This window comes from Cavia porcellus, unplaced genomic scaffold (genome assembly GCF_034190915.1).
Source record: "Cavia porcellus strain 051 isolate PalLab524CR breed Dunkin Hartley unplaced genomic scaffold, mCavPor4.1 scaffold_10, whole genome shotgun sequence".
Classification (NCBI taxonomy): domain Eukaryota; kingdom Metazoa; phylum Chordata; class Mammalia; order Rodentia; family Caviidae; genus Cavia; species Cavia porcellus.
In genome coordinates this window covers 61142061-61164117 of record NW_026947493.1, presented here as the reverse complement: position 1 = coordinate 61164117, position 22057 = coordinate 61142061, and the positions used below count along the sequence as shown (strand labels likewise).

The 22057-nt window shown below is 35.3% G+C and overlaps 1 protein-coding gene across 2 annotated transcripts in view; it reads left to right on the top strand.

Moving 5' to 3' along the window:
* The window catches only part of Cngb3 (cyclic nucleotide gated channel subunit beta 3), a 142211-nt gene that overhangs the window by 50162 nt on the left and 69992 nt on the right, over positions 1-22057 (top strand). For both annotated transcript variants that reach the window (XM_063257530.1, XM_063257529.1), the window contains exons 4-6: positions 17067-17209; positions 18655-18807; positions 19662-19870. In XM_063257530.1, coding sequence (XP_063113600.1) covers positions 17067-17209; positions 18655-18807; positions 19662-19870 — 505 coding nt within the window. The remainder of the gene's footprint in view (positions 1-17066; positions 17210-18654; positions 18808-19661; positions 19871-22057) is intronic.

The window sequence follows — 22057 nt, the reverse complement described above, 5'->3', positions numbered from 1 at the left end:
AGTACTGTATTCTACCACTGAGCTATGTAAGCAGCCCTTTTTACTTTTTATGCTGAGACAAGGTCTTGCTAAACTGTCCACGTTGGCATTGCAATTGCAATCCTCTTGCATCAGCCCCTTGAGTAGCTGCAATTACAGGCATGTACCACCATGTCCACCTCTAAAATTACTGTGCTTTATATAGTGGTCAAAAGAAAACTGTGCCTCATCTTTTCACTAGGTTTTTTCCCCTCTCCCATGTAGTAAGTCCATCTGTACATGGATTAGTTGTTAAGGCAGGTCTCACTGAAGGTGGACAGTTTTGGTGAGTACACCCACAGCCTCACCTGCAAATACAACATGTCCTTCTTTCTCATGGAACTTTTTCAAAATGGTTTTTCCCAGAGCTTTTCATTTACACTAACAAAAATTCCAGCATCTGCATCTGCATCATCCTCTTTCAGGGCCTTTTAATTTTTAAGTATTTTTTTAGTGTCAAAGGAAAAATCCACCATTTAATAGCTGATGCAAAATTTGTATTTGCTGCATGCTGAGCCTGGGATAGCTGTGCTTGAAAGCTATTTTCCCTCAGCAAAGCAGAGATGATCTTACACAGGATGTCAGCAGCGTTAATTTCAAGAATTCATTCATCCTTACAAATTTGAGCTACTGTTTCATTAGCTTCTAGTACTCAATATTATCATTGAGAAATCTGATACAGAGCTGATTTTGCTTGTTGTAAGTTTGTGTTTCATTCATCCTCGGGGAAATTTTAGGATTTTTATCTATACTTTCAGTGTTCTGCGACTGATAACAATGTACAGGTTTAGAATTGTTTTTTTTTTTTTTTCTCTCTCTTCACCTTTGAGGACCTCTTTTAACCTGAAAATTTGTGCAATTTTCAACTCTGAATAAAATTCTCTGGGATGTTTTGGACTAATTTATCTGTTCCTTTTCCTATATTCTGCCCTTTGGGAACTTAGAAAGGTATTAGATCCATGACTTTCTCACCTTCTATCCTGTCTGATTTTTTCTTGTATTTTTTACAATTATTGTCTTTCTATGCTTTTTGCAGGCAGAAATCTTCAGCTAATTCTCTCTTTAGCAGTGTTCATCCTGCTATTTAGCTAAACTCATATTTCACTTTGGTTTTTTTTTTTTTTTTGTATTTTACATAATCAAATTTTCTATCTCCAAATATCAGTTGACTATCATATATAGTAATCTATCCCAATTAATGTAAATTACATATTCTTTCTTAGATGTATGAAGATATGTTTCTTTCTTGAAATTACTGTCAGTTTTGTTAATTTTATTTTCTTGTGAGTTAGTTTTTCATTATTTTCTTACTATTGATAATTTTGGCTTATATGACCAGATTTGAACTTGAAATTCTCCATAACTTGTACAGATCAGTAGCATAAAAAGATGGGACAAGAAACTCTACTTTGAGGTTGAAGATCTTATGAGCTTTGGGAAGAGCTTTTGACACATGATAATAATAAAAACAAACTGAATTTTAATTTTTAGAGGCTTTTAAATCCCTATAAACTATGGCCCCTGTTTTTTGCCTATGCTTGGAAAGGATCAATCCCACCAAAACCCTTCCTACTCAATCTCCCCACCTTACACCCTCTGTAACTCTGCCTAGTACGCCTTTGTGTAGATATTATTCTACGTATTGTATTCTTCCTACAGAGGCTGTGAGTAAAATATTGCCAAGAGGTATTGAACACTAACTCATTGTCTGAACATTCAGTTCTCCATTTTTCTGATTTTTGCCATCCACATGGAATAAAATTCTGCTCCTCCCCATAAAACCCTTTTTTACTACCTAGAGGCCGTTGTATCTGCTTCCTTCCACTCCCTTTGAGTTTGGAGGGAAGGAGAACAACCCACTTGCCAGCTCCAAATGTGGTTGAGCATGGACCCTTCTGGCTTCTGGTCTCTACTCCCTCCAAGGGTAGAACACTCCTAGAAACCCCTTTCCTTGCAACAAACCTTTCTGGTTAGTGTATTGAATAGTGAATTTCTTCACTGATAACAACAAACCACATGTGCTGAAGGACTTTACAATTTGTAAGCGTTAAATGAGTTAATACAAATCCATTTATTTCTATCAGAAACTTCTCTTACTTCCTGGTTTACTTGTAAAGATGCTTGGCTTTCCAGTATGCAGATTAAAAAAAAAAAAAAAAAAACAGCTTTGCTATCATTTCTAAGGATTTACAATATTCAACCTATTATCTTGGTCTAACTTTCAATCTGCTTTTAAAAATAACTTTATCACTTGTTTAGACACCCATGTATTTGTATGTATCAGTCTGCTTTTGCTGCCAAAACAAGGTGGTATCAGGACTGATTTTTGGTAAGATTTCTCTCCTAGCTTTTAATTGGTTATTTTCTTGCTGTAGTTCCAATAGCTTTGTTCTGTATGCGCTCGTGTGTCTGTGAAAAGAGAAAGAAAGATATCCTCTGATATCTCTCATCTTATAAGGTCATCAATCCTGTCATATTAAAGTCCCCCTAAAAAAGACATGTTATCTAAAAACAGTCATTTAGAGGATAAGCATGTGATTTGGGGGGACACAATCCAATCATAATATATTCTAATAGAACAGATTGTATGTAAAAATTTCCTCAATTTATTTAGAATGAATAAGTAAGAACAAATGTAAGAGCATAAGAAAGAAAGGGATATTAAATAGAGAATATTCAGAGTGAATATCAAGGGAGTTATCTTTCCTAATTCAAAGTACTTACTGTGTGTAGGATTACAATGAATAACTCTTGAATAAGTATATAAGACCCACAAAACAAACCTCATAACTTTCCAAACACAACAACTTTTAAGAACTCTTGTGAATACAAGTGGAGTTTTTCAGGATGTCATTATACAGGAAAAAATGGTAAAAACATAGTCCTTCTGTTTACTGCTTACCCACTCGAAGAAGAAAGAGAAACATCTGAAACCACTAAAGAATTTTAAATTTTTATTGATATGTAAGTATTGGTGCTACAATATTTTATGTTTGTATTTCTGTGTTCACTCATTCTCCTTTTAATCAGAGTAAAAGGTGGGCAGAGTTGCTGTTCCATATGTGTGTTGATGTGTATGCATGTGTGCATGTGTGCACATGAGTCTTAGAGATTTAAATTCACAGTGTATGTGGCAATATTTTTCTTAGTCTTTGGGGAATATTACTCTTAAAGTAGTTACCTAGCTTTTAATATGATTAGTTACCACTGTATTTATCACCCACTAAAATGTTATTCACTAACAATAAAAGTAAACATCATGAACATAATGCCCAGCACTTAAAGATTAATAGAAGAAAAAAGCTCTAGGGAGCATATTGATAGCAAGGAATGAGGCAACAGATTTTGCAGCATGAATGCATTGCAGCATGTTGCAAGCACAGAAAGAATAACTTAGGAGGAACGTGCTCTAAAGGACATAACTGTATGTATGTTTAAGTGTGTAAGATAGATGACCGTATTTCTAAGTATTTGTTGGGTCATTGAACAGAATGGTTTGCCCTGCCATGGTTTGATTTTCCACTTTTTATGCTTTGATTTTGTAACTTGAACAACTATTTCTAATATGACAATATGTAATTTATCAACTAGTGATTTCTTAGTCTTAATTTTTTTGAAATTCTGTGTTATTTCTACCCTTCTTTTATTCTGCTTTTTTTCTCTAAATAAAAAAGCATAACAGGTTAAAAAATTCTGTATTATAATATCCATATGTACATTACCATATGTACAAACTAATGTGTGAAAATAATACCATATGCATAACTGTAATTTGATAAACAATTTAAAATCTTTGTAGCATTGACAAATGTAAGAAGAGATTGGTTGAGTTATATCTATACTCATAAAGACATGTAAAAAATTTGTAGGCTACATGGTAGATAGCCAGATACTTGAATAAAAATCAGAACTGTGTTATTTTCTATTATTTTATTCATAAAGTTATACTCCCAAAAACGTTCCCCTATCCAAAGCAGATTTTTTTCTGTAGATATGTTTTAAGAGTAATGCTTTGAATTTTTCACTAATTATTACCTAAACACACACACACACAAATACCAACTCTCTTGTCTCCAAAAAGATTCCCAAATTTTGATAGAATATTGTTTGCCTAATTCCTGTATATTATTTAAGAAAGCAAAAAGACTTGATGTAAAAGGACTTTAAATTATATATATATATATATATATATATATATATATATATATATATATATATTGGTACCGGGAATTGAACTCACAACCTTGCACTTGCCAGGCAGGCGCTTATGCCACTGAGCTAAATCCCCAGCCCAACTCTAAATTACATTTTTGAAAAATGAATTCTCATTTAAAAAAATGAATAAACTTCTAATTAAAAAATAAGCAGAATCTAGTAAACTTTGCAAAAGAAAAAATCTATTAAAGATTTTTATTGGAGAAAATAAAAACTACTTTTAAGTGATTTTAGAATGTAATGACTAAAAATATAAGCTAGTATTTAAGTACAAATGCATGGTTATATATCCGTTTTACAAACTAATCAAGTATGTGAAGAAAATGGTGAAATTTGATAAAATTACACATTTTTCTAACCAATTTTCTTAAGACTACCAGTGAAATCTTACTTGGTAAAATTAAAGCCCTCTTTTAACCCTCATTCTACTCACTTCATGTGCAGAGTGACACACAGTGACCTCCTTTTCCAAACTCTTACCTTCCCTGTTTTGTGACATTTTTCTCTCTTAGATCTGCCTAATTGCTACTTCTCAGTTCCACTTTTTAATGCTGTTCCTTAAATGTCAGCAAATTCCAAGGTTATGAGCTCCCAGTGTTATCTTTTTTATGCAGGCTTTTACCAGTGATCTCATTCACTGAATAAATTCCATCATCTCCTCTAGCCTGCTGATTCCTTGATCAACATCTCCAATTGAGTCCTCCCTTCTGATTTCCAGACCCAACTTCCTCTCAGTTACCTACTGCACTAAATTAGAGATCTCGGTTCTTAATTCACCTCCCAACTTTAACCCATACTGAACTAAATGGATTTCTATTTCTCTCACAATTCCATCCAAGTTGTCCATGTGGTATCACAAGTGTCCATGCTGCTGACTCGTTAAGTTTCGTAGGACTGCCCTAAAAAATTACCCTAAACTAAGTATGTTAAAGATAACAGAAATTTATGTTCACGGCTCTGGGGGCTAAACCCAAAATCAAGAGCTCAGCAAAGCTGGTCCTCTAAGAAGCACTCAGGGACAACCTGCTGCATCCCTGTCGCCTACTTCTGCTGGTTGCTGGTAACTCCATAGCATCTTTCAGATGCTTGCTTTTAGCTTACAGATCAGCACTCCAATCCCGGCCTGTAGTCACGTGATGTTCTCCCTCTGTGTCTTCACTATTTTTTCACATGGCTTTCTCATAAGGACTATAGTTATTAGATTAAAGGCTCACCTGACCCTAATATAAATTCAACTCAAATAAAGATGTTTCTCAGTTTGTAACAATACATCAAATAGGACCCTCATTAAATTGAAAGCGTCATACATTGGAAATGAATTTAATCTACCCAAGCTGTTGTATATCATGGCTTAGCAACACAGTATGCTAGGGAGTACATGTTGCTCCCCCTCACAAAGGCGTGGCTGACTGGCTCGTTGCTGCTACCCAGCATCCCAGCAGAATCACACGCCTGTCACTGGCCCAAGAGCAACCCAAGATTCCAAGCTTAAAGTACAGTTTCTACTGAATGCTTACCACTTTTGCCCCTCATAAAGCCAAGAATTTATATATTGCATAATTCTAAGACAGGGACAATTTGTATTTGTATCAGCCAAGACCTTATAAGATCATACATTGAGATTCCCAGTGAACATGAATTTTAGCAAGTACTATTCAGAGTAGTACACTGACCAAACTTGGAATTTCATACTTTTATGCTAACTCACATAATTTAACTTGTCTTTCTCCCTTCTTCAAGTCATACTTCCTCTTCACAACTGATGATCTTCTTTCTTTTTCCAATTATTTGTGCAAAACCTAGTTAACCATGTAACTCTTCTACTTAGAATTCTGCTATGCTTCTATGCTTCTGTTTCAATTGACCTTTCCAGACAAATTATAGATGATTTGCCATTCCTTTTTGAAGTGTTTAATACTGTGTTGTATTGGACAAGGCTGCAATGAACTTGTCTTTATTCAACTTATCAAGTTTTGCCTTTAACATCTACCCTTTATTTAGTCAAAACCAGATTCCTCCCATTTTTCCATTATGGCTTAAGTGCAAAAGATACTCACGGAGGCCCAAAATGGACACAAGTAAGCTTTATTAGTTGATGAACAGTGGTCAGCAATCAGCTAATGCCAATTGCAAAGCTTTGTTGTCAGAGGTTTTTATACATTTAACAAGTTTCTTGGTAACTGTAGCAACTATGTTACTTCCCTTAATTTTACAAGCGTGCCATAAGGTCTCTCTCAAATATCTAGGTCATTAATCAAACAGGATGCGGACAGGGGTCAGTATGTCTTGTTTGATGTAACCATTTGTCCCTCCCATGTGGGTTTTATGGCTAACTGGGAATGAGTTTTCATCCAAAGGTTAACTACAAAGTACCACGGAGTCACTTTTACCATGTCATTTCCAGCACTGTAAGTTGAACCCAAGGCCTAATGGGTGCTAGTCAAGAGCTGTACCACAAAGCTACCCACCTCCCCAGCCTGCCGTTTACTATTTGAAATTTATCACAAATACCATGTCCTCTGTAAACTCATTCCTGACTGCCACCTCCCCATTTTACCACTCCCATCAAAAGCAGTCATCTTAAAGGAAATGTGATACCACAATGTAATATCATTCTGCTGCTAAAACAAAAGAATAAATACGGTCAATTGCAGCAACATGGATAGAACTGGAAGACATTCCATTAAGTCAGGCACAGAACTAAGCCACACCCAGACAAAAAGCACACGCTCTCACTCATGGGTGGAAACTAAAAATTTGAACTGATAGAAATAAAGAATAGAATACTGTTCACTACAAGCTAGAAGGGTACTGGAGAGAGGGATAGGAGAAGGTTAGATAATGGGCACCAAAATACAGTTAGGTGAGAGACACAAGTAATAGTATTCCACAGATTAGTAGCATGACTATAGTTTACACAACTTAGTATGTGATTTATAAAGACCTAGAAGGAAGGAGCTTCAAGTTTCCCAACATACAGAAACAAGAAATTCTGCTTAAAGAGATGGAAATGCTAGTTATCCTGATTTTAACATTATATTTTATATGTTTGGATTTATTTCAGTGTGTCTCACAGAACAGTTATTACATATTAATTCAAAATAAAAAAAGAAATTAGCTGAGCATGGTGGCATACACTTACAATCCCTACACTTGGAAAGCTGAGGCAGGAGAATTGTGAATTCAAGCCTTACCTGGGCTACATATCAATAAATCAATAAGTAAGTAAAAAATAAAAAAGAAGTTCAAAAAATATTTTAAAAATTAATTATTTTTCTCAGGTTATGCTAAAGCAGAAAATCTTAAAATAGAGAAATTATTATTTCTGGAGTACTTGAAAACTTTCTAAGAGTACCAATAAATATAGACAATTTTTTTTAAATTTCAAGATTTATACTGTGTTTGTATCCACTTTCTTAAAACTATTATTCTGCCAGATTTGGTGACCCACATCTGTAATCTCAGTGCTCTGGGAAGCTAGGGCAGGAAGATCACAGGTTTGCTCCCACCTGGGAAACTTAGCAATTTAGCAGGACTGTTATCTCAAATTAAAAAAAAATTTCTAAATGCCTGAGGATGTATCTCAGTGCACACTCCCTGGGTTTAATCCCCAAGACAATAAATAAATAACTAAATAAAGAACCTAATATTCCTGAGTACACCTACCAACCACAAGCTTATTTTTCTATCATTTCAAGGAAGTCTATTTCCCACTTTAGCAAAAAAATTTTTAAAAGCCTGCTTCTCACCAAGCCTTGCTATTATGCGGTAGCCCAGGGAGCAAAAACTTCTGTGAACCCAAAGACATGTTTGTTTGTTTTTGTTTTTGTTTTTTGTGGGTTTTTTTTTTTTGCTTATACTTCTAATAGATTTAAAGAAGAAAGGAATATTATTATAATTCTGGGGTTTTTTTCTATTTTTAGTTTCAATCAGTTCTCTCTATACCTTTATGTTTAAAGTTATAAAGTTCATTTTAGCATAGCTAATTCTTTATTCTTCCATGGAGTCTTATAAATCAAATTTAGAAATCTCCCATTTTTCAGTAAGAGACGATCCAAGAAGATTTTCTTTCAAAAGTAAACACTTAGCTTTCCAAATATCTTTCAAAATTTGTTTATCAAAATTTATAAAATATTTTTGCTGTTTACCAAGTCTTTCATTATGTAATTATGAGAAATAATCCTTTTAAAAACATATAATGACACATTCACACTGGAAATATCGGTACAGCACACTTAGCTCAGATGAAACAGTACAAAATCCCTTTTGTATTTATTGGTCTCCTCTTCTCATTTGGTTCTTTATTGCAAGAAATATACATTTCATCCTCTCTATTTGTCTTTTTATGTTGTTACCAAATTACCTAGAGAAAAATTCATTCACAATTTCCATATGTACACAGGCAGAGAAAAAGACAAGAAAAGATCACTAGAAAAAAAGTCAAAGAAAGATGAACTACATTCATATATAAATCTTTCAGCTAACACAGAAAAAAATGTTTAGTAATTGAAATATAGATATGTATTTGAAATAACATGCTTTCTAATATTATTTTTAGCATTTTAACCATGAGACATATTAATACAAACTGGTATGTTTAAATGGCAATTGTATAGTTAGTTACAGCTTATAGCTAATTCAGGAAAAGAAAAGTTGTGCCCCTTAGGTCCTGTGACTTGAATCAGACATTTTGACAATTTGAATACCTGACTTTATAGTTAATGATCCAGCAACCCCCTCAACTTTGCCTTTTATAGATTTCTTTAAAGCACTGAGGCACATCAAGAAAGGTCAAACGAAAGGTTAGAACTAGCAGGTTTACTCAATAAGCAATTATTCGAAATCTATTTTGTCCCAGGTCTTGTGGAGGGCAAAGTAAAGCTGTAACTCTGACCTTGAAAACTTCACAGTCTGGGACAATGTCATTCACCTATGATGCTACAAATGTCCCTTGCGAGCTACGACCACCAAGTTTTTGTTCCCAGAACTGTTTTTAAATGCCTCCTCAGTGAGACAAAGACCTATCACACAGAGTCCTACAAGACCTTGAAATGAACCTACATCAGAAAAGAACTCATTTTTTCCTATGCGTCCACCACATATAAACATCTGCTTTCTGACTTCCTGTTTATATTAATGTTGTCTTCATAAATCTAATCTTTCCTAATGAAAACTTACAAGCCATTCTTTATTGTTACCCAAATCTCACCAAAAGTCCCTGTATCCTATGATTTCTGCCTCTAAAATATTTCTTCTTTCTATTTCTCTCATCACCTCTCATCTAACTAGCGGAGTAACTTTCTCCTTCAGCTCCATGCTTTACTGAGCCCCTCTTCACCCCCTTCTCCAGTGTTCCACTTCTCTAAACTTCGAACCTGTCGACACAGACTCCTCACTTGCTTCATCATCTACATGGGCTCCTCTTTGAAGCTCAGTGTTCAAACTCCAAAGTATGACATTCAGGACCATCACAACTTTGTTTACTCATCTGGCCTTTTCAGACCCAACCAGTCCAGTCTTGCCACCTGTCCTGCTACACACACACACACACACACACACACACGCACGCACACGCACACGCACACGCACACGCACATACACACACACTACTTCAATCATAGCAAAAAGTTTGTTGATTATGTTACATTCTTTCATAACTTCGGATACATTGCTAACAAGGCTTAAAACTTTGGTCAATTATTTCTCCATCAAAGTTCTATATTCCCTTAAGACTTAATGGACTTCCCCATTCTAAATTCAGTATAACCCATAGTACCTTATTTGTGTCCTTATTATTTAGTGTTACCTATTAATTTATACCTTCATTAATCTATGAAACTCTATAACACCACTGTCTAAATCATCTATTTTGCTGTATAAAGTATATGCTTAATAACTTCTTGATGAATGAATATACTTCTAAGCATACTAAATTTTTAATAATCAATATATGCATATAAATAGCATATAATATCTCATAAATAGACTAAATTTTTATATTTCTATGTATCCATTAAGAAATAAATTTAAAATATTAAGATGCATGAAAAAGATAAATGTGATGAAATCTATGATAATTCTTTATTTAACTAATTGTTTGGTACATTTTAGATATACATAATGATTAAATTCATCACAGAAAATTTGTACTGTACATAATATATTTTTATTCTACATTTTTCCCATTCTTGTGCCTTCCTCTCAAGGCCTTTTTCCCCTTCATTATTTTTTTGGTTGTTTTGTTTTGTTTTTTGCTACCAGGAATTGAACTCAGGACCTTGCACTTGCCAAGCATGCATTTATGCCACTGAGCTACACCCCCAGCCCTCCACTCCTTATTTACAAAAGCTTTGTTTCCATTTTTCTTTCTTTTCTAATATTTTTTCCCTTCCTTCCTTTCTCCTTTGCCCCTCACTAATTCCCTTTGGCATTTGAACATCCTTTTCCTGTTTCACAATATCCTAAATTTTAGTCCTTACCTACACTTGGTTTCTCACACGAGAGAAACAACGTGATATTTACATATGTGTGTCCAATTTATTTCACTTAAGAGTATCTTCTCTAGGTACATCTATTTACTTAGAAATGTCTCAAATTTATCTTTATAAAGATAAATTTGTGTGGTACTCCATTTTGTATAAAACCACATTTGATTTATTGATTGATGGGCATTTTGACTCATCAAGATTTGCCTATTACAAACTGTGCTGCTACAAAAATGAGTATGCATATGTTGCTGTGTATATTCCTTCAGGAAGAAACCAAGAAGGGGAATAGCAGAGTCAAGTGGAACCTCCAGTTTTTTGTTGCTGTTATTGTTGTTGTTGTTGTTGTTGTTGTTGTTGTTGTTGTTGTTGTTTTTGAGGAATCTCCACACTGATTTCCACAGTAGTTGCACCAGTCTACTCCCAACAGTGAAGAAGGGTTTGTTATTGGTTGATTTCTTGAGAACAGCCATTCTTTCTGGAATGAGATGGAGTCAGAGCATTGTTTTAATTTGCATCACTAGAATGACCAATGATGTTGAACATTTTTCATATATTTAGTTGCTATTTCTAATCCTCATCTAACAAGTATCTGTTCATTTCAGATTTAAATTTTATTATTTCAGATTTAAATTAAGGAGGTATGCTATTTTTTAATTCTTTTTAGAATTCATTTAGAATTCATTCCAGATATCAGTCCTCTGATATCTGGAAAAACTTTTTCCCAACTTGTGGGTTACTTCATAGTTCCATTGATAATTTCTTTTACTGTGCAAAAGCTTCTTAATAACATGAGATCACAGTTGTTGATTATTTATAATATTTCCTATACTATTAGGATTTTGTTCATAAAGTCTTTACACACATCTGTTTTTAAAATTTCTATCTATTCTCTCTTCCAGCAGATTTAGTGTTTCTGTTTTAATATTTGAATCTTTGATCCATTTTGATTTTAGTCTAGTGCATGTTGAGAGACATGGGTCTAGTTTTAGCCTTCATAAATGTAACACACCATACCAACAGAGCCAAGAACAAAAATCATATGATCATCACAATGGGCACAGAAAAACATTTGACAAAGTTCAACACCCATTCATGATTAAACCCTTCAGAATATTGGAAAAGATGCCCTTTATCTCCATTTGATTAAAGCCATCTATGACAAGCCAATAGCCAATGTCATACTAAATGGACTAAAACTGAAATTTTTCACTCTAAAATCAGGAAAACAAGGATGTTAACTATCACCACTCCTATAGTTCTGGAAACATAGCCAAAGCAATTAGACAAAAGAAAGAAATGAAAAGAATAAAAATAGGAAAATAAGTTAAATTATTATTATTTGCAGATGACATGATGCTCTACATAGAAGATTTTGAAGATTTCTAGATTTAATAACCAAATTCAGTAGCATAGCTGGATACAAAATAATCACTCAAAAATCAATAGTATTCTTGTACAAAAATCACAAACTCACTGAGAAAATAATTATAGGAACCACATCTTTCATTATAGCATTAAAAAAAAATGAGCCAGTAACCTAACAAAGGAAATAAAAGACTTTTACATTGAAAACTACAATACTCTCAAAAAGGAATCAAAGAGAAATCAGAAGGTGGAAATTATCTCTTGCTCTGGGGTAGGAAGTATCAACATAGTGAAAATGATCATATTCCCAAAATTTTCCACAGACTTAATGCAAGCCCAATCAAAATACAAACAGCATATGTCACAGAATTAGAAAACACAATCTTAAAATTTGTTTGGAACCAGAAGATACCTAGACTAGCAAAAACAACTAGGAGGCAAGGCATGAGGCATTACAATCCCTGACTTGAAATCATGCTACAAAGCTACTGTGATAAAAATGACATGGTCCAGGGGAAATTTTTAAAAAACCAATTCAAAGATCAATAGAATACATCAGAAAATGCAGAAACAACTACAAACAGACTCAGCCACTTTATCTATGATAATTCTTACAGAAAAAATTACTGCTTTTATGAACCTAGTGTCCACCTATTTCTGTATTGACTTAGATGAATCTTTCTTGCATTACAGCCAAGTCTTCGATCTTCTTAAACAGGCTTATAAATGTGACTAAATGAAAAATCTCTGATACTGAACCTGCACTTTTACCTTTTAAAGAGGTATAAGTTATAATAATAAAAATAGAAGAGAAAAAAACATCAATAGTCTAGTGATCTGTAAACAGTTGTAGATGTGATATATTCAAAGACCAAGAAGAGAATGGGTTCACAAATGGGGGTTACAGTACAGTGCTCTTAATTGAAAGTTATATGTTACTCAGTTCCATCGTGAGTCCCATGGAAGTGAAGCAATAGGTTGGAAGGGTATCAATTTAAGATTGTGACGAAATGAAAATGAAAGCAGCATATATCGGCCCATGTAGACCAAGGTTCAAATATCAGAAAGAAGAAAGACAGTGAGAGCTCTGAGGGAAACTGAAGAAAATTCAGATGTTTATGAAATAAACAAGTTTATATCCTATACCCTGAGCTAGTCTGCTTGCGTGCTTTTCCACAAGGAAAAGTTATTAAAATCTACTTGTATTACTTGTCTATTGCTCTGTAATAAATTACCACTAACTCAGGGTTTTAAAATAGGCTCCTATTGATTAGCTCACAGTTGCATACATCAGAACTCTAGGTGGACTTGGCTGGGTTCTCTGCTTAAAGTCCCACAAGACTGAAATCAAGGTGCCAGTCAGCCTAAACTTTTATTTGTAGTTTCTGGAGAGGGATTTACTTTGCATATTAATTCAGGATATTAGCAAAAAGTCAGTTCCTGCGGTATACAGACTGTGATCCTTATTTTCTTCCTATCAGTTAGCCAAGGAATTATCTCAGCCTGGTAAAAACTACTAAGGCCCCTAACAAGTCAAGAGCTAATTGATAACAAAAAAATAGGGATCTTAGTCATACAACCCTAGGAACTTCTAGTAGTACAACTTAATGACACAACCATGGCCCTCACAATCCAATATTGTCAAGAATAATCGTTTTTCAAACAAACAAATCTATAGTCTACTGTAACGTTTTTGATTAAATTTTCATGTTTGAATTGTTCTCTGAAATTGCAACAAGTGGAAGTTAATAATCTTGATTGTATAAAGAAGGTGAGAAATAAACTGTCTCGGGACTTCCGGGAGAACTTGGCGGACAGATAGCAGCAGCTACGGAGGCTCTCTGAAACACCCAGCTTAGAATTCAGGAATGGTGCTGAGTAAGGAATCATAAGCAAGAGGAGATATGCCCCGGTGATCCAATAACGAACTGGGCTGAGAGAAACCAACTGGGAATGCAATCCTGGTGCTATAACAGGAACAGATAAAGCCTCAGTGTGGAAGCTGGAGCCCACGCCATTGGAAGCCAAGATTTGGGTTTCCCACCGCCACCCCTGCATCTGCATCAGCTTGGCAGGGAGAGAGACGCGCAGAAGCTCTGAGAATCGGAATTGGTGAATGGAGTTGAGAGTGGGACGGGCGGGGAGCGGTGCATCCACCTCCGGTGAGTGAGGGAAAACTGGGTCTCTTCACCACGGTCTAGGAGACTCCAACAGAGGACATTCTGGAACCTGGCAGACTTACGGGAACAGGGTGCTGCAGTGACTTCAGTCACCAATCCACCTCTCAAGCAGGATTGGTGAACAGTGCCTAGCCCACATGACACTGGTGGCTGAGACCCAGTAGGCTAGCACAGCCCAGGTCCCAGCTCCTGAAGGTGACCTGAAGGGGTGGGCCCCGCCTAGGCTGTCTGGTCTGTAACTCCCTGTTGTGCTGCAGTGGGCGGGAACACCTGATTGCAATTCAATAAGACTGTGGCTGACAGGGAAGGAAGCTGGGCCTCCTATATGTGCTTGCATATATAAGGAACAAAGAATATGGGAAGAGGCATCAACAAGAAAGGGTCCTCGGCCCCTAATCCTGAGAAAGAGGCAACAGCAGACACAGCACCAATAGACATAAAGCGCTATCTCGAGACCCTCATAGACAAGTTCAGGAATGAAGTTATTAATGACCTGAAGCTAGACATCAGCAGAATAGTTAGAGAAATGCTAAGCACCACCCAAGAAAAAACAGATGGTGGAATGGAAGAACAGAAAAAGAGGGGAGAATTGTTTAATGGAGAAAATAGAGAAAGCATAGAATACGTGAAGCAGGTTCAAAAAGAATACCAGGAAACTAAAAAGTCTATTGAAAACTGGCATAACAGCTTGAAAGAAACTAAGGACAGATTATCTGAACTGGAGGGCAGATTTGTAATATGGGAGCATGAAATGAAAAACTTCTTAAAAATAACAAAGAAACAAACAGCAATAATACAAAGACTAGAAGATGACAAGAGGGTCTATAACTTAAGAATTAAGAACATAAAAGAAGAAGTAGGGATACAAACAAATGAACTACAAAAGCTACTCACAGAAATAACCCAGGAGAATTTTCCTAATCTAGCAAAAGGTAAAGATACTCAGTTGTACAAAGCATACAGGACCCCAGCCACCTACAACCCAAACAGAACTACACCCAGGCATATAATAATTAAAATTCCAGAAATCCAATACAAGAACAGAATACTAAAAGCCGTCAGAGACAAGAAACAGATCACTTACAAGGGAACACCCATCAGAATTACAGCAGACTTCTCGGCACAAACCATCAAATCATGAAGAGCGTGGGGGGAAATAATTCAAGCTTTGAAAGATAATAATCTCCAGCCAAGACTGATATATCCTGCACAACTATCCCTGGAAATTGATGGAAAAACAAGGTGCTTCCAGGATAAAGAGGAACTAGGGGAATATGCAACCACCAATTCAACTCTACAGAGAATACTGCAAGATATCCTAAAAAAGAAAAATACAAAGAATCCAGAAGTAGCAGAAGAGAGGCTACAATTAATGGAGCAGAAAATAAAATAAAGAAGACAAACTGACAACTAATGACAGAAAAAGAGCTCAACAGAAATGAGGCAGAGAAGATTGGATGATAGGAACAGCTATTTTGGAGAAAATGATGTCTTAAGAGGTAATACTGATTTAGTATCATCTTGTTTTGAAGTCTCATCAAGCTTTTGTTCTTCTGTCTCCATTGGTCTAAACAGGTGGTATCTTATTGGATTTTATTATATATGATACTACAAGCAAAATCTTTTATAGACAAGGAGATTATACAGAAACCATTGTTTATTTTCTGTTAGTTGATTCTAAATACCCTGTAATACTGTCATTCTCTTGAATGGTTTTACATTGTTTTGATATATTTGATACTACAGTATATGAAGTTATGCTCAAAGATTTCAAGGAAAGAGACAATATGTTAACTACTTTTATGTTGGGATAATCTTGTGGTGAAACACTATTTTGCTTAAACGGTTATGTTTTGATCTGTGCTGATTTGCTGTTATGCCCTCTTTTATCTCAATCTCCATTTTATTATTTACTTTTTTATCCTTTTAATTAAGGGAAAAATAAATTTAAAAATAGGATATAGTATAGTAACCCACTTTGACTTTCCATTATCTTGATTTAAAGCCCTGTATTGCTCTCACTATCTTGTTTTGACCGATGTTCCTCTATTCTGTTTTGCTTGATAGTACCAGGCTCGAAAATTTAGGCGACAGCTGTGAAGATAGTGGGATTCATTATGACGCCCATTCTGGTTGACTATTATCTACTTTTGAAGACCTATAATGTCTCCAATGTTGTGGTTTTGTTGGTTTTGTTCTTTACTGTTTTGTTCAATTTTATTATAACTAATGATATAGGCAATTCTATTAGAGATAGCGGGAGGCATTATGGTAACCTCTTATTATGATTTTACATTATCTATTACGTCCACCCTTTTGATTTGACTGACTGTTCTGTTATGTCACATTTGGTTCTACTCTCTTCCAAAAAAGAAATAAGAGCTGTGGGAGCAACAAAACCCAATATGTATAATTGTCATTGTACAAAAGAGAGGAAAAGAAAGTGCTCTAAATGATATAACTGCATGTATATTTAAGTGTATAAGATAGATAATGATATTACTGAGTTTTGTTGGATCATTGAACAGAACTGTTTGCAGTCTCACTGTTGGAATGTCCACTTTATATGCTTTAATTTTGTAACTTGAACAGGGGGATGCCAAAATGTAATCCATTAACTAGTGATTTCCTACTGTTTATTTTTTTCTGTAAATCTGTATAACTTGTACCCTTTCTCTGCTTTTTTTTCTTTTCTTTTTCTCCTTAAATAAAATTTTAAAAAAAAGAAAGAAATAAACTGTCTCCTAGAGGTATCTCCCTATTGACCCATTCCTACCTCCACTTTTTCCCCCTCCTTTAGCCCACTTGGAGTCCCTGTTATAAATGAGAATGCTGATGCCACACTCCACAACATTGTGACAAAAATGCGTCAGAGAACAGCCCTCTACAAGGAAAAGCTGAAAGAGGGAGAAATATCCTCGCCGGAAGCCAGCCCACACGCCGGTAGGAATTGTTCCCATGAAACAGTGAGAAAAAGAGAATTAGGAAAAGTCACATATTTTTCAAATTACTCAGTTTGGGTCTCCCCAGAATAGATCTTCAGACAATGATTAGATATGAATAGTTCATTCTGACAGTGACCCAAGAAGGTAAGAGTGACATGAACAACACATAAGGGTGTTAGACAAGGATGCATTAATAAAAGAGTAGCCAAGGATTTAGCTCAGTAGCACAAGTGCCTGCTTGGCAAGCACTAGATCTTGAGTTTGACTCCTGGTACCAAAATAATTAATTAGTTAATTAATTAATAAGAGTGTCACAAGCATGAGGGGGGCTTGGGGCTTGGGGCTTGATCTAATAGGAAAATTGTATGGACCAAACCTAAGAATTATTCTAATAAAAGGAGATACAACTGGTTGCTACTGAGCCACGTTGTTATCTGCCCAGCATTTTAGGCAACTTGTTCTAGAAAACTCAGACAGAGAAACACAGGAAGCCCTTTACAGATAGTCTTCACACCCAGGCTATACATATGGACCACCCACAAATCTTCCATAGTAAGTTTTACTATAGACATTAATTAAAAGTATCTATAATATGCATGATGTAAATCATGAAAATACAAGAATGCTACCTGAGTATTCAGCTGAGCAAAGGACATCAAAGGCAATTACATAACAGAAGAAACATCTACCTTTCTAATAATTACACGTAGGTATTTATGAAAAATAAGAAGAATAAGTAGAGCACAAAAGTTGTATGTTCTCTGATCACATCTATGTAAAGTGTGTATGCATAAAAATAAGAGAAGAGTCTGGGGATGTGGCTCAGCGGTGGTGTGCTTGCCTAGCATGCACAAAGTCCTGATTTCAATCCCCAGGACCACCAAATAAGTATAAAAATAAGAGAAGAAAATGTAATTGTTTAATAACAGATATGACCAAATCAAGTGGGCTAGTTGAGGGTTTCCTTATAGTTCTATAAAAGAAAATTGTGATTTCAGAATGAACTAGGTATTACATAACAGTTTAGTTTTAAAGAGATAAGCCTTAATAAATCATAGGTTGATAAAGATATATTGGAAAGAAAATGTTGAGTTCTATCTATCAGGACTTGAAGGATATATGTGAAGAATGTATTTCAATATAAAACTTAAACCTAGCATATGGCATATATTTGTTTTGTGACACCTATTAATGAGTTTTAAATTTGTATATTTCTCAAATTCCTGTGCATTTTTACTTAGATATTTTAATATATGACACAGCATATAGTTAAGGTGTACAATATTTTGATATATATTATGAAATAAATACCACTATTTTAAACATCTCTTGTTTTGACTCATCTGCCTGTATTAAGAAGGAAAACATTTTCAAATTTGTGCCTCCATCAAACTAACGTGTTAACGGATTAAAGTGTTCCCTCTTTTTTTTTTTCCTTTAAAGCAAAGCCCACAACTGCACCAGCAACACAAGAAAGCAATTCTAATCTAAAAGCAGAGCACTACTATGGCATACTGTGTTGGCAGTTCCAGAAGAAGCCTCTGACAGAATATCTAAAGAGAATGAGACTTCCAAGAAGCATAGATTCACACACAGGTACCAGCAAAGGACGTTCCACAGGGAGGGCTGGCTTTCACCTAAAACCCTTGCAACCCAAAGTTAGAGATAAACTGTTTTCCCTAGCCCATGTTCTGAATCAGTCAAAAAAAAGTGTAACTTTAACTATATAATCTGCAAAAGATTGTTTCTCCTCTTGGTAATGACAAGAGAGAAAATATCCCTGCCTATTTTTAAAAAACAGTCCGAGGCTTGTCCTGTCCCTAATTACCTTTCTAAAGAAGGCCCCAAAGCACTCAGCAATATGCATAATGATGAGCAAAGAAAAATCATTATAAAGTGTCCATCTTACTCCATAGCTTCACATGCTAATTATTCTAATCAAACGAATTCCCTCTCTGGGAATCCTATGGCAGAGGAAGGCTGTTTAGGGACGTGGACTCTGTAATGGGCTGGTTCTGTGCTCTCCCACTGAACACTGGACACAATTTGCCTTTCTTTCTCTGCCCTGGGCAAGCCTGTGGTTTAATTCCTGAAAAAGTAGAAACCTGGCACTACAGTGAGGTCTCAGTAAGGTCCCCTAGAATTTTCTTGGGTCTCCATGTGCCTCAATCAAAATGGTGCAGTTACACATTGGGACAGATTCCGTGTGGCCAGGAGCCAGAAGGAAACTGGCCACTCTTGCAGAGCTGATAAGACGGATCACTTTCTATCCCTTAATAGCACAGAGCTTCCCACTCTGGAAGCAGAATTGTGTTGAATGTTTATGCGAGTCCCTGTTACAAACTGTGTATATCCACAAGGTGGAGTCTCAACTTGACCATATAAACCAAGAGACTTTTTGTCATGTTTGTTCCATGGCATTTAGATGACACTAGTTGCTGTTTTTCCAGATCAGTTCTATCTCCTGTGGCTCTTGCTCGTCACCATTGCCTATAACTGGAATTGCTGGCTGATACCACTGCGAGTGGTCTTTCCCTATCAAACACCAGACAACACATGCTACTGGCTTATTATAGACATCGTGTGTGATATCATCTACCTTTGTGATATGCTATTAATCCAGCCCAGACTCAAGTTCATAAGAGGAGGACAAATCATAGTAAGTGAGATTTGAGAAAAGACATTGGCAAATGAATAATATCTATTTGGACAATAAAAATGAATTAACATTTTATAATTTAATGTTTAAGTAGCTCTGCATAAATAAATCATTAATGACAGGAAACCACCAGTAAGAAGAAGGATGATGGTAAAACAACAAAACAACCACTGAGTGCTCACTGTATGCTGAAAAACATACATCCCCATATACCTTAAGATGGGAGTGCAATAGCACCTTCATGATGTTGATAGGAACATTAAACAAATTGACGCATGTCACCTGCCTAAAGCTGTGCCTGGTACCAAAGGAGCACTCAATGTCATTAAACATTAGTTTTTATCATTGATTTATTTATAATGTCTCACTTTTCTTTTCACTTTTTCTTTTTCACTAAGAAAAAGTTGCTAATGTTCCCATTCAGACATAAAATAAATAAGTTGCTATATGGAGGCAGTAGATGACCTGCTCAGGGCACAAAGGTGGAAAGCAGGATTCAAACACAGGCCTTGCTTCCAAAATCAGCCTGCTTCAAATCAGTCAGTTTTTAAAAATTTGTTAATACTTGAAGATACAAAATTTGTTAATACTTGAAGATTCATGCCAAGCCTGAAGTGTCAAAATCATGTATGCATTTTACCTCAGTCATGCCTCTAAAAAGTACAAATTATCAAAGCAAAACAAATCATTTAATATATTCTTCTAGTCATCAAATCTCAGTCAGTGAAGCCACTGTTTCCTATCACATTAGTTCTGTCGAGATTTTAGATTTTTTAAAAATATGCAATAATATTTCATTCATTTTAGCCCACTCAGTCTTCTAAGGAAACAACGTAAATTGTGAGAAAACACTGAATAATAATTCCTCTAAGACACAGACCAGGTCCTGTATCATTATACAGCCAGCACTGCACACAGTGCAGGGATGGTCTACATAAGTCAACCAAAAGGTCTAAAACAAACCTTTCCAAAAAAAACTCATTTAAGAAGTCAAACTGGCATAATCCTTTTAATCAATGTAATTTCACTGTACAGCACAATATAGTGGCCATAGGCACATGTATCTCCAAATCTAAATCTTAATTTTAATTAATTACAATTAAAATTCACATTTTCCATCGACACTACCCATATTTTACCACTCACATTTGGTAGTGCAGATGATTTCTACCCTGAGCAAACAAGCTATTGGAAAGTGCTATAAAGGACTGAAAGTTCTATTAGGGGCTGAGCAAGCAATGAGCGCTCAGTATTTTCACCAAGAGAACCAAACCAGAGAGAGGAAAACATACACCCTGCCAACATGTGAAAATCACAAGCACGCAGTCACAATTGTTCTATTTGTAATTTTTTTTTTATTTTTAAGAGAATAAAACCAAAAAAACAGAATAAAGCTAATCAAAACAAAACGGTGACAAGCAGGCAGTCATGAGTTCGATCCCTGGTACCGATAAAAAAAAAAAAAAAAAAAAAAAAAAAACCGGTGAAAACAATGCAGGATTTCAAAGCAAGAGAATAGGAAATCAACAATGGCTGCCACAATGCCTCTTGTCTTCAAAGTAGCTGCCCATACCATCAGACCTAATAAAATCAAATAAAACAAAACAGTGGAAGCAATACAGGACTTTGAAACAAATAATAAGAAATCAAGTATTATATATTATCATATATGATGGTTAAATAAATAAATAATATCTTATGGCTACCATAATATTTTATCATCTTCGAAATAGCTGCCCATGCCATTAGATGTAATAAAATCAAACCAAACAAAACAAGAATAAAACTAATCAAAACAAAACAATGAGAATGATACAGGACTTTACAACAAAATAATAGGGATTTATCAATGGCTACTATCTTCCCGTTCTAGACATTTCCTCCATTTTCACTTTCACAGTATCTATTGTACATTTTGGATCCCACTGACTCCTTCAGTTTTTATGCTAGAGCGAAAACATGATGTTCATCCTTGTGAGTCCAAACCATTTCACCCAAGAGTATGATCACAAGTTACATCTGTTTACCTACAAGAACTTCGTGGTTATTCTTTTTTATAGCTGAGTAGCTTTTCACTTTATAAAAATGTCCTATCTTTCTAGTCCATTCTGCGATTAATGGGCAAGATACTCCTGTTTTTTCTGATTCCTTGTCTCATGGAACATGGTTTTCTCTCCTTTCACTCTC